We start from the raw sequence: 13,730 nt of genomic DNA on the forward strand, positions 1-13,730 counted from the left end.
GTGTATCAATAATCCGAAGTCCCATAATATTAAAATGTCAATAATTCTGTAACCAAAATAAAAAAGAAGGCTGTCGCTAATGCCCATTAGACATTTTTCTTGACCGGTACCATAAAAAAAAAATCAAAAAGTCAAATTGAAAAATTAAACAGCTGAAATAGAAATAAATATAATTTTGAAACTAAAAATTTTAAAATTCCAAACATTAAAAATTCAAAAACAATTTTAGGCAAAAATAATATTGTTTTAAAGGTCCAATAAACAAAATCTATTTATGGGTGTTTCAAAAAACATAAAAAAAACAAAATATGGTTTTTTTCTATTGTATCATTTTAAAAAATATCTTAAATTTAACCCGATTGAACAATCAAAAATAAAAATAAATTAATTAAAATTTAAACGTTCTATAACTCTAAAACCTCAAATTAAAAAAGTTCTTGAACTCTTGATTTTTTAATTTGAGATATAAAAAAAATAACAATGAAGAAAAGTAATCATTTAAACAACTAAAATATGAAAAAAAATAAAAAAAATATATTTTAAAATTTCAAAAGCAAAAAATCTGAAAGTCGATCCATTAACAATTTCAGAAATATATCTTTTCAAGTAACTTGAAAATAGAAAATGCAAAAATTCTAAAACCTTATTTTTGTTTATTTCAAAATGATTATATTTCAAAAATTCCACTATTTCAAAACACAAAAGCTCCAAAACTCTCAGATTTCTTAATTTTTCAAAACTTAAATTTTTTTCGAAACTCAAAAATAAAAAAAAATTGATAATAAAAAAAAACAAATTAAATTCTTCGTTTTAAAATTTGAAAATTAATTTTAGTTTATAAATTAAAAAAAATCCAGAATTTCAAAATTTTAATTATAGATTCTTAAGGTCGTAAAAGGTTTCTTCCACTTTTGGGGCAATGACTGGCGATGATTGTTCTGAATTCAGGGTCCAGAAATACCCCTGACTCAAAGTGGTTTCAAAAACACCCAAAAAGCAAATACTGAAAATTTTGGTTATTGGACCTTTTCAAAAAAAAAACTCCAGATATGTAAAATGCTTCTACAACCAACAAAAGGAAAACCATTTCTTGATTGATACATTCTGAATCAAGATTTGAATGTTTTTCTAAAACAAACATGGCTGCCAAATGGCCGATTGGGAATGATGCCTTCCAGAGCCTTAACATTTAGAAATTTAGGCAACCAAAACCTTTTCAAAAATTATAAGTTTCCTAGTAAAGGCTAGTATGCAGATCGGAAGGAAAGGGGTCAAGAATCAGCTTTACGAACAGCAGAACAAAGGAGAGGGAGCGATTTCTTGGGGCTTTTCTTTACCCTCTCTTACTTGCTTGCGCTGCCGCTGCTGCCCATTTGATTTTTTTCTTGACTCTATTTTACGTTACCGTGTGGGTACACGCAGAAAAATAAGGCATATTTGAACAGGGGGATGCTAAAGGCCACCATCTTGGATGATTGAGATCAATAACGGGCGCAAACTACGCACAGTGAAAACAAAAATATTTTTTTATTAATATTTCATTTTTGTTATAAGAATTACTGTAATAAAAGTCAAAATACACATTAGATAAGTTAAACGTTTCATGTGATAAAAGTACAACTTTAAATGAGGTCATCGGCCCGATGTGTGCTTAATAATCCCAAGTTTATTTTGCAAATAAATTGATAAAAATCACATCAAAAACATACACTAACTTTAAAATGTACATTGCGGTAAAATTTTACATTAAACAATAATTACTTTAATTCCATTTTATGCCTGCAGTTTTTGTATTTTATTTTACAGTGCGCAGTTGCTTTGTATTGGTTCCGTAACGAACAGCTGTTCTTTTGTGCTGGCGCCGAAATTGACAGCTCCCTTTTGTTCTGGTGCCGAAGTTAACAGCTGGTGTTGGCTGCGGGCGAGCTGCCTGTAGTGAGATATAGATGTCGCCCCCCTGTATTTGAATCAAAAAAACGTTTTGTTGATTTGAAAATCAAGATTTTTGTTGAATCAACGCTAAACGTCAAAGCAACTTTTTTCAAAACAAAAATTTTTTTTGTGGAATTGAGAAAATCAAGGTTTGTTTCAACGCAAAATCGGCGTTGATTATATTCAACAAAAATTTTGTTGAGTCAAACCTCGTACATACACGCTTACCAGACGATCGCAATTTTTGAGATCAATGTCGCAAAAAGGAATTCGCTTATGCCATCTCAATTTTGAGATCAGTTTCTTTTGTTTATATTCGCAATTTTGAGTTGGTGGATGTGAACTCATTTTTGCGATGACACTTAGCTGTTTTTTGACATTCTGGACTTAGTCGAATTTACAATTTTCATTCTGACGGTCGGGAGTGTTTTGTCAAACTGCGCAACGTAGCGGATAAATTTTGAAAAAAGCGTCCCCCGAGAAGGCGGAGAAGATTGGAACTGGAAGATAACCTTAGATTTAAAGGAAACGATGGACAAGGAAGTGGCAAAAGAGTTTTCACCGGTCAAACTGTAACTTTTTCTGCAGATTCAATCAACGGAACATCTCTCTCCTCATCCACCGTTTAATCCACATTCATGGTAACCTTCCCGTTCTGATCTTGCCGGGTTTTCCAGGATCTTCCATTGTTTTTTTTTTATATTTTCTTTCAGGTTCTTAAGACAGTAAGATCAAGCGGGCGCTCAGCAAGGACGATGAACTATCGGACGCGGAACTGGACCAAAGCAGTTCCAACGCGAAGACGCCCAAAACAACCACCAAAAAGGGTGGTCGAGGAAAGAACCGAACCCGCACCGAGTCCGAAGTCGAAGCAAGCCTCCTCCAAGAGCGCCAAGGAGCAGGAACCGGACACACCCGTACCTGCCTAGCCGGAACCGCCAGTGAACCAGGACGATTGGTTGTGGTCCGACCGAAAGTACTACGTAAACAAGGTCACAAGGGAGACAACAAGTACATGGTGCTGTTCGAGGACGGTGCCTCGAAGGCCCTCTCCAAGGATGTCATCGTGATCGGATGCGACACATACGAGGCCGGTTTCGTCGTCGAGGTCAAGCGGAACGAAACCACCATCGAAGTTTCGTACGTGGTCCGGATCGGCGAGGGCACTGTCGAGGTGACCGCCTCCGACCTATATCTAAACGAGGAGCAGGTCAAGTTCATCAACCGGGCATGCAAGGCCGCCGAAGGGGGCGCGGACGATCCGATGCAGTCGCCGTCGGCCAACGGCAAGTGAGACAGCGCGACAAACACGTCGATCCTACAGACGCCGGAAGAAGCGTCCGCCGCGGGTGGTGGCGAAAACAATTCGCGGTCGACGCGGAGCAAACGCAGCTACAAAATCCAGGTTAGGGATATCCCACGCTAAACCAACCGTACGGACCGCAGGTCCATGCGCCTCTCGTGCTCCTCCACCACAAACGATTTTTTTTATTTTATCTGTTTTTTTCTCTACCGTTTCCAGCTCGTTCTCCCGGCAGTGGTTGGTGTGCTTTCCAGCCAGCCCGTGTTTTGGCAACTCGTCCGCGTTCCGGAAGGTCACCCTCCCGGCACTGATTAGTGCGCGTCCCAGCAGCAGCCCGCGTTTCCGCAACTTGACCGTGTTCCGGAGGGCCGTAATCACGGCAGTAGACTTGTTTATTTTTTAATGTAAAATGGTAAAAAAAAACGTTTCAAATAAAGAGTAAACTTTTCAATAAAATCAATTTTCATTTATTTTATTATTCCATCAAAAATAGTCCTCCCCGACCCGATATCCGCATTCCCGGCGATTTTCACCCTACCCAACCCATCTCAATTTTGAGATCGCCTTCTGGATCTCAAAATTGAGATCGAGTTGCTCATCTCAACGTTGAGTGGTTTCACTTTTAGCCGGTTTGCGACATCCATCTCAAAATTGAGATCGCCTGGTTAGCGTGTACAGGCTAATTCTACAAAATATTTTTCTGCGTGTAGGTAGATAGTAATTTTAGCTCCATGTGACTCAACTCTTTTAAACGTGTTTTTTCTGTTGACAAAATTGCATTGTTTATCTCTACCGATTTCTGTTGTTATCAGAGTTATCAGCTGTTTGAATATTGAGTTAAATAGATTCCTGATCACAATTTAACTATTTTTATGTTTTCAACACAGCGTTATTCAAAAAACTTGCATAATGGATAGCGCCACAATTTCGAAAAGCTGTTGCAGAATTTGTTTAGCCGCGGAAAAAACGCTGCTCTCACTGCAGACTGAAATAGAACTCGACGGTTGCAAACTTACTTGCCTGGAAATGTTTACCAAATTTACTGGATTGGAGGTATTTTAATCACTTTTTGTTTTTACATATTGAATTATGCTTAAGCTTGAATGATTGCAGGAACCACCGGAGGAAGCATCGCCGGATCTACCGCGGAAGTTGTGCATATCCTGTTTCTCCGAGCTAAACAGTTGCTACAAATTCCAGCGTAAGGCAGTCGATTCCTTTAACCGGATGTACCAAAAGATGAGCGAATCTACTGTTCATGTTGTTGAAGAGGAAGTTGCTCGCGAAAGCAGCCCAAAGCAGGATGCTGCCCCCGAAATTGAGGAAGAGTTGGAAATCTTTATCGAACTTCAGGACGATAATCTGAAAATTGAATCAACTTCACTGGATTTGGTTGAGGAACCCGTACACGAAGGCGAAGATCAAACTGATGCAAAGTTGATAAATTCTGCTGAAGAATGTGAAGAAGAATTCTTGGAGGTCTACGAATGTGACGATAAGGGCCTTGTGGAGTTAAAAGGATGTGTGAGAGACATGGAAGATGCTTCTCCCAGTCAGAATGAGGAAGAAGTTGTTGCGATCGAAATCAATCTGCAAAATGAACAGGAATTACAAACGCAACCAATCGATGAAAGCAGTGAGCAAACTTTAGAAGGGTCCTTCACTTGTGCGGTCTGCAACAAACAGTTTGCCTCTCGGAAAACGCTCCGCCAACACAGTCGAATCCACGAGGACAGCAGCGCGAAACGTTTTCAGTGCTCACACTGCTCAAAATCGTTCAACTACAGCCATCACTTGAAAATTCACGAACGGACTCACACTCGGGAGACCCCGTTCGCGTGCAGCGCCTGTGATAAGGAATTTGCCACGAAAGATCGGCTTAAAAACCACGAACTTCAGCACAAGGACCGCTTCGAGCACGGATGTGCGCTGTGCGAGTGTTCCTTTCGAACGAAGAAGGCCCTCAAAATGCACACAATTCTAAAGCATGATGCCGCGGTAGGACAGTTTGAACCGATTGTTTGCGCAAAGTGCGGCAAGGATCTGTTCTCGCAATCGGCGGCCAGTGCGCACTTTAAGGCCGAGTGTGGTCAGAAACGGATAACGGAGGATAATCTTAAGAAGAAATCCAAACAGAAGCAGCAAAAGCCAGTGGATTGTATCGACTGCTTGGAAAAATTTCCCAGTCGAACTGAACTATTAGAACATCGAGCAGATGTCCACGAAAATCGAAGTCATACTTGTGAAGTCTGCGGCAAACGTTTTCTTCAGGCGATCGTTCTGAGCAGGCACATGAAAACGTAAGATTAACTCAATTTAAATTTAGTACAGCTAAATTCTAAAAATCGCCCCCTTCTTACAGACACACGGGTGAAAAGTCGTACTCGTGCGATCAATGCACGAAGAGCTTTGCCCAGCTGGCCACTCTCCAAAATCACATGAGGACTCACTCCGGCAGTCAGCAGTACGAGTGCACGGTGTGTTCAAAGCGGTACAAGTTTTTGGCCTCGCTGCGAAATCACGTCAAGGCGAGTCACGGCGAGGGAGAGGCGTAGCGTTAGATAGGCTGATTTGAATTGTATAGTTGTTTTTGTTTATTTTTTAAGCTTAAAAAACATTTAATAAAGAAGACAAATCATTCGAAATCCCCGTCCAGATTTCTCTTAATTATCACATTTTTGAAATGAGAATTTCTCGGGGACTTCAGCAAATGAGTATTCTTTTTATTTTTCTGTTTGGTCATATTTTGCCCAAAGAAGCATTCAAATTTGTTCTCATTATCCATTCGTCATACAAAAATGTTTAGCAAAACTGAGCAAAGCAGGGCTTGAAAAAGGATCGGCCACTGACAGAAACTGGCTGATATTTGACTAAGCTGGTCAGCTTTCATCATCAACTATATCGCTGAATGTTCACTGACAGCGCCAGCCGCGATGATCGTCATTTGGATGCATCCGTCAGTTGACACACACGAAGCTGACACGAAAGAATGCCGAGCTCAACACACTAACAGCCGGGCGACACGACTGCACATGCTTTCTTTTTCTCACTTTTGTTATCTCTTTCGTGCTTATGTGGTGACAGCAATCAATTGAATGCAGTCATGAGAATTCAAACTATTTAACGTGAAGACTTCCATCATTGTCATGATTTTTCGTTCAAAGATATAAATCTTGCGTCGCTTTCAATATTTTGACAAAATTCCTTCAACAAGTTGTTCAGAATAGTGCTCTACACATGCTGATTCCTTTTGGTAACGATTATCCCATTCCTTGTAAAGTTATGGAAATCGGCATTAATCAATGATTGCCAACTAGGACGTCAATGACTGTGCCACAAAATTATATAAATTTTGAAGCACATTTGATTTAGATCAAAAATTCTTTCAGTGGTTTCAAGAAGGCAACAACCGGCACATGCTGATTCCTTTTGGTAGTGAAATTCGTTAAATTGAATTTAATACAGAACATTTTATAGTGATGATCAATTTTCTTCGAAAATGATCAACGGCTTCACCTTAAACAAAAGAGCTCTTCGCTAACGAGAGAGGTGGCGGGAGTCAAATCTGACTGTGTGAGTGACTTTGCGTTGCGTTCATTCATTCGGCTGTGTACGAGCGAGAGCAGGGTATCAAAATCAGACGAACGTAGCGAATTTGATGGACGGGCTGTGTCAACTTTCACAAAAATGTCGATTGATAAGAATTCATGCTGTAGGTTAAGGTAAGGTTCAATTCAGGATAAAATGAGTACTCAAAAAGCTAAGTATATTATGAGACATTTTCCGAGGAATCCGATAAAAATATTTTTAGACATAAGCTTTTTGGTCCAGGCACCAGAGTGACCAATCGAATCGGGAAATCGGGAAAAAAAAGTCTGGAATTCGCCAAAATTAGCAAAACATCGGGAAAAGTCTGGAATCCCAAGCATGCTCGTTTGAAAGTAATTGTCTATCTTTTTAATAATTTTGTGATATTTTGTTCAATTTTCAATTCAATTACACTCAATTGGTTTCGAACAATTAAACAAATTTGAGGTTCCTTTCACTATTTTTTTATCTATTAATTTTGGTTTGGTTTATTTGAATACAGAATCAGTTTATAGATAGATTGAGATATAGATTTTCAAAGTGGAGCATCACCACTTCCCTTCTTCCAAATCCTTTTCCTTGTCCCTGGTGCGCGGTGGAGATGAGAGCGGCCGGCAATGGACGGCTGCTATGGTGGTGTGTATCTGGTTCAGGTGAAATTGGTTCTATTCCCAATTATCGATACCTAGGCAACTTGGGCTTAGACAATCATCTCATCACATGGCGAAAATACAGTATGCAATCCGCTAAAATCACCGTCTCCAAGCGAAGCGATTGAGAAATAGATTTTCAAATTTGGCCCGCCATTCAAAAATTTTGGGTCCCCCATGGTTTTTTAATGAGTTTGAGTTAAAAATGTAAATAAAGGTTGATTTAAATTTTTCGGAAAAACTTGAATAGCACACGAAATCCAAACCTTGACTTTTTTTTGATAAGGTCCTATAAACAAATGTAAACATTGAGTGTATCCCGCTTACTCCGATGGACTTTGACATAAGGTGTGAAAGGGATACACTCAATGTTTACATATGTTTATAGGACCTAATCAAAAAAAAGTCAAGAAACGTTTCTCGTGTTCAATGAAAAAAAATGCAAAAACTTTTTTGCTTTTTGAAAATATCAAACAAATATTGAAATTGCAAGAATGAAAAAAAAAACATTCAAGAAGTTTTTTACTTAGTTGCTTTAAAAATGTCGCATAAAAGTAGAAAAAAAGTTCTTACTGAACTGAATTTGAAACTTGATTTTAAAAAATCCTTTTAATTTAAAAAAAGCTCTTCGATATTTCGTTTTTTTTAAATAAAGTTGTCCTCAGGCGTTTCGTTAAAAAAATTAATGATCAAATTGAAAATACAGTTTTTTTGATTTTTTGTCATTCTTATTTCTTTTCCTTTTGAAACCAAGGAATAAAAACTCAATGGTTATAATACATCTTATGTATATTTCAACTCATATTTGTTTAAAATTTTGATTGTTTAAGTTTTTTTCTTTTATTTATATTGCGAGTGCTTCCAAGCCCAAAATAATTCGATTTATTTTTAAATTTATTTTGAAATTAATTTTAATGGTGGTAGATATTCACTTTTTTATAAACCGTTATCATTTTTTGAGTAAAAAAAAAAGGTGCAGGTGGTTATGTTACACATGACCAGTATGACAAAGAACTTTGCAAGATGATTGTTGAAATTTCGATTAGAATGTCCGGTCCAAATTTCCCCATGATTCCCTTATAATTAACGTCCTATCGAACTAAGGGGACGGAAATTGCAAGTGGAGCTTAAATAGAAATCGAGGTGAAATCCATTGACTTTCCTTCACCACTCGAAAGTTACCAAGATGCGGGAATGTTTTTGCAAGGCTGTTGCAAGCAATCGGCGACAGTAAAGGAAATTTGAACAGCAGACATTAAAACTGCCCTTTACAGGGCTCTAATTGATTACGAGATAGTTATTCTAAAATTCCAGAACAGATTTTCGCAGAGGCACAAAAAAAATGTGCGTCGCAGTAATCTATTTATTACTTCCTGCCTAATAAGCAATTTATTTTAACTGCTTAACTTCAGATAATGGCCAAATGCAACTTTTTATGTCCAGTATCAAAAATCATAAAGTTTGATACCCATATTGCCCCAATACTTACGGTCCGGCAAATGTCCCCTCATCGGAACATCCGCGGGGCCTCCGGCCACTCTGGATTGTGGCCACTACTGTCAAAATGTCAAATTTCATGTCCAGTATCAAAAACCATAAAGTTTGATACCCATATTGCCCCAACTCTTACGGTTCGGCAAATGTCCCCCCATCGGAACATCCCTGGGGCCTCCGGCCACTACGGATTGTAGCCACTACTGCCGAAATGTCAAATTTCATGTCCATTATCAAAAACCATAAAGTTTGATACCCATATTGCCCTAACTCTTACGGTCCGGCAAATGTCCCCCCATCGGAACATCCGCGGGGCCTCCGGCCACTCCGGATTGTAGCCACTACTGCCGAAATGTCAAATTTCATGTCCAGTATCAAAAATCATAAAGTTTGATACCCATATTGCCCCAACTCTTACGGTCCGGCAAATGTCCCCCCATCGGAACATCCGTGGGGCCTCCGGCCACTCCGGATTGTGGCCACTACTGCCGAAATGTCAAATTTCATGCCCAGTATCAAAAACCATAAAGTTTGATACCCATATTGCCCTAACTCTTACGGTTCGGCAAATGTTCCCCCATCGGAACATCCGCGGGGCCTCCGGGCACTCCGGATTGTAGCCACTACTGCCGAAATGACAAATTTCATGTCCAGTATCAAAAATCATAAAGTTTGATACCCATATTGCCCTAACTCTTACGGTCCGGCAAATGTCCCCCCATCGGAACATCCGCGGGGCCTCCGGCCACTCTGGATTGTGGACACAACTGCCGAAATGTCAAATTTCATGTCCAGTATCAAAAACCATAAAGTTTGATACCCATATTGCCCTAACTCTTACGGTCCGGCAAATGTCCCCCCATCGGAACATCCGCGGGGCCTCCGGGCACTCCGGATTGTAGCCACTACTGCCGAAATGACAAATTTCATGTCCAGTATCAAAAATCATAAAGTTTGATACCCATATTGCCCCAACTCTTACGGTCCGGCAAATGTCCCCCCATCGGAACATCCGCGGGGCCTCCGGCCACTCCGGATTTTAGCCACTACTGCCGAAATGTCAAATTTCATGTCCAGTATCAAAAACCATAAAGTTTGATACCCATATTGCCCCAACTCTTACGGTCCGGCAAATGTCCCCCCATCGGAACATCCGTGGGGCCTCCGGCCTCTCCGGATTGTAGCCACTACTGCCGAAATGTCAAATTTCATGTCCAGTATCAAAAATCATAAAGTTTGATACCCATATTGCCCTAACTCTTACGGTCCGGCAAATGTCCCCCCATCGGAACATCCGCGGGGCCTCCGGCCACTCCGGATTGTAGCCACTACTGCCGAAATGTCAAATTTCATGTCCAGTATCAAAAATCATAAAGTTTGATACCCATATTGCCCTAACTCTTACGGTCCGGCAAATGTCCCCCCATCGGAACATCCGCGGGGCCTCCGGCCACTCCGGATTGTGGCCACTACTGCCGAAATGTCAAATTTCATGTCCAGTATCAAAAACCATAAAGTTTGATACCCATATTGCCCTAACTCTTACGGTCCGGCAAATGTCCCCCCATCGGAACATCCGCGGGGCCTCCGGCCACTCCGGATTGTAGCCACTACTGCCGAAATGTCAAATTTCATGTCCAGTATCAAAAACCATAAAGTTTGATACCCATATTGCCCTAACTCTTACGGTCCGGCAAATGTCCCCCCATCGGAACATCCGCGGGGCCTCCGGCCACTCCGGATTGTAGCCACTACTGCCGAAATGTCAAATTTCATGTCCAGTATCAAAAATCATAAAGTTTGATACCCATATTGCCCTAACTCTTACGGTCCGGCAAATGTCCCCCCATCGGAACATCCGCGGGGCCTCCGGCCACTCCGGATTGTGGACACTACTGCCGAAATGTCAAATTTCATGTCCAGTATCAAAAACCATAAAGTTTGATACCCATATTGCCCTAACTCTTACGGTCCGGCAAATGTCCCCCCATTGGAACATCCGCGGGGCCTCCGGCCACTCTGGATTGTGGCCACTTCTGCCGAAATGTCAAATTGCATGTCCAGTATCAAAAATCATAAAGTTTGATACCCATATTGCCCTAACTCTTACGGTCCGGCAAATGTCCCCCCTTCGGAACATCCGCGGGGCCTCCGGCCACTCCGGATTGTGGCCACTACTGCCGAAATGTCAAATTTCATGTCCAGTATCAAAAACCATAAAGTTTGATACCCATATTGCCCCAACTCTTACGGTTCGGCAAATGTCCCCCCATCGGAACATCCGCGGGGCCTCCGGCCTCTCCGGATTGTGGCCACTACTGCCGAAATGTCAAATTTCATGTCCATTATCAAAAACCCTAAAGTTTGATACCCATATTGCCCTAACTCTTACAGTCCGGCAAATGTCCCCCCATCGGAACATCCGCGGGGCCTCCGGCCACTCCGGATTGTGGACACTACTGCCGAAATGTCAAATTTCATGTCCAGTATCAAAAACCATAAAGTTTGATACCCATATTGCCCTAACTCTTACGGTCCGGCAAATGTCCCCCCATCGGAACATCCGCGGGGCCTCCGGCCACTCCGGATTGTGGACACTACTGCCGAAATGTCAAATTTCATGTCCAGTATCAAAAACCATAAAGTTTGATACCCATATTGCCCTAACTCTTACGGTCCGGCAAATGTCCCCCCATTGGAACATCCGCGGGGCCTCCGGCCACTCTGGATTGTGGCCACTTCTGCCGAAATGTCAAATTGCATGTCCAGTATCAAAAATCATAAAGTTTGATACCCATATTGCCCTAACTCTTACGGTCCGGCAAATGTCCCCCCTTCGGAACATCCGCGGGGCCTCCGGCCACTCCGGATTGTGGCCACTACTGCCGAAATGTCAAATTTCATGTCCAGTATCAAAAACCATAAAGTTTGATACCCATATTGCCCCAACTCTTACGGTTCGGCAAATGTCCCCCCATCGGAACATCCGCGGGGCCTCCGGCCTCTCCGGATTGTGGCCACTACTGCCGAAATGTCAAATTTCATGTCCATTATCAAAAACCCTAAAGTTTGATACCCATATTGCCCTAACTCTTACAGTCCGGCAAATGTCCCCCCATCGGAACATCCGCGGGGCCTCCGGCCACTCCGGATTGTGGCCACTAATGCCGAAATGTCAAATTTCATGTCCATTATCAAAAACCCTAAAGTTTGATACCCATTTTGCCCTAACTCTTTCGGTCCGGCAAATGTCCCCCCATCGGAACATCCCCGGGGCCTCCGGCCACTCCAGTCCAGGTGGTGGCCAGTTCCAATGATCGACTCCCGCGACTGGCATGTCTTAGCTGGTCCTTGCCTCCAAGCCATCTGCTCCCGGACCTCCAGGCCGTCTGCTAACGGGCCGCCAGGCCATCTGCTTCTGATGTGTTCTCGTCGACGTCCAGCAATAGAATAAATTTTCGGGACCGACCGAGCCGAGTTTTGTTGGCTCGTCGACGATCCGAAAATTATGAGGTGGAGTGGGGGTGATTTTAGATACATCAATCTCACGTCTCTCGATTGACTGATTGGGAAACGTTCGCTCATCCAACCAGCGTGCACCAAAAAGAGGGGAAATTTGCCGAGAGGGGAATTCGTCACGTAACGTTTTCGCTTCGCGAAAATTTTGGATTGACACCACGTATAGAAACCTTAGGACAAAGTTCTTTGTCAAAATTCCAGAAGTTATTTTTCAAGTTTCACTCTAGGCTTTGACAAAATTCCAATTAGGTCGTTTTTTTAATTATCAAAGTTTATGTTCCCCCCCCCCCCCCCGCCCTCCCGAGGTTTAATTCGAGGGACATAAACTTCAAAAAATATTAGCAACGGCCTTATTTAGATTAAAAATATCAATGCCCGTTTTACCGTTTGTAGTAGATGGCTCGTATTTGGCATGAGTTCATTTCACGTATAGATAAACAAACGCTGAAAACAGAGCAAAGTCTACAAAAAATGACTGTTAAAAATTAATTCTTTATAATTAAATTTTCTGTGTCAAAAAGTCAAATCTCCAATGAGCAATTCTTCACCAAAACCGGATAAAGATTTTATATTATATTTATATTTTTAGATTTTTTCAAGCTTTGTGGGGTCTTTCCTTATGACCAAAGAGGCAATTTTGTGTCATTGGTCAAGGGCCAAACATTCGATATTACGCCCATTTGAAATGTTAGTATTGATTTTAAAATATCTAAATATTTTTTCGAAAAGGTCATCAAGTTTCATAAATATTTCATTTTTTAAACCTTGAAAATGTGTGTCTATACTTCTCCCTTCCCTAAAATTTCAAAAAAAATATCAAAATATAATATGTAAAAAAAAAAATAAATGTCCCTGTACCTATTTTTGCCGAAGACACCAAAAGACACCTTCAAAAGTTACAGCACAGAGAAGGTGAAGGTGGTTACAGTTTTTCGAATATTTACGCACCATTGTTGCATGAAAAGCTGCCAACATTGTATGGAGACTTATCTGGGTGAACCAATGATACAAAATGGCTTCTTTGGTAATAGGGAAGGCCTCGACAAAGTTTGAACCAAATAAAAAAAAAAAAAAAACAAAAAAAAAATGGTCGAAATCGGCTGATTTCGTAGAGAATTGCTCCAAAATAAAAATAGGATTTTTTTTTTACCAACAGATAATTTTGAATGGTAAGGGGTTGAGGACAATTCTTTCAGATCCAATTACGTCCATTGTTTCAAATTGCCATTGCTAGTGGTCGTTAC

The 13,730-nt window shown here is 41.0% G+C and overlaps 2 protein-coding genes across 2 annotated transcripts; both read left to right on the forward strand.

The window, feature by feature from the left end:
* The first annotated feature begins 2,463 nt into the window (after positions 1 to 2,463).
* Positions 2,464 to 3,906, forward strand: LOC128093393 (uncharacterized). The gene is made up of 3 exons (XM_052709970.1): positions 2,464 to 2,504; positions 2,659 to 3,337; positions 3,455 to 3,906. The coding sequence occupies exons 1-2, from the start codon at positions 2,464 to 2,466 to the stop codon at positions 3,224 to 3,226; spliced, it is 609 nt and encodes a 202-aa protein (XP_052565930.1). The 3' UTR covers positions 3,227 to 3,337; positions 3,455 to 3,906.
* Positions 3,907 to 4,029: 123 nt separating this feature from the next.
* Positions 4,030 to 5,840, forward strand: LOC120414820 (zinc finger protein OZF-like). The gene is made up of 3 exons (XM_039576146.2): positions 4,030 to 4,288; positions 4,349 to 5,535; positions 5,598 to 5,840. Exons 1-3 carry the CDS (start codon positions 4,145 to 4,147, stop codon positions 5,788 to 5,790), a joined length of 1,524 nt encoding a protein of 507 aa, XP_039432080.2. The 5' UTR covers positions 4,030 to 4,144; the 3' UTR covers positions 5,791 to 5,840.
* Positions 5,841 to 13,730: the final 7,890 nt, after the last annotated feature.

Source organism: Culex pipiens, chromosome 3, assembly GCF_016801865.2.
Source record: "Culex pipiens pallens isolate TS chromosome 3, TS_CPP_V2, whole genome shotgun sequence".
Taxonomy (NCBI): Eukaryota; Metazoa; Arthropoda; class Insecta; order Diptera; family Culicidae; genus Culex; species Culex pipiens.

Bases quoted from the DNA above. Each gene is read 5' to 3' on its own strand.
- LOC128093393 (XM_052709970.1), top strand. From the start codon at position 2,464: ATGGACAAGGAAGTGGCAAAAGAGTTTTCACCGGTCAAACT. The intron at 2,505-2,658 runs GTAACTTTTTCT...TTCTTAAGACAG, and splicing joins GAGTTTTCACCGGTCAAACT to TAAGATCAAGCGGGCGCTCA.
- LOC120414820 (XM_039576146.2), top strand. From the start codon at position 4,145: ATGGATAGCGCCACAATTTCGAAAAGCTGTTGCAGAATTTGTTTAGCC. The intron at 4,289-4,348 runs GTATTTTAATCA...GAATGATTGCAG, and splicing joins CCAAATTTACTGGATTGGAG to GAACCACCGGAGGAAGCATC. The intron at 5,536-5,597 runs GTAAGATTAACT...CCCTTCTTACAG, and splicing joins CTGAGCAGGCACATGAAAAC to ACACACGGGTGAAAAGTCGT.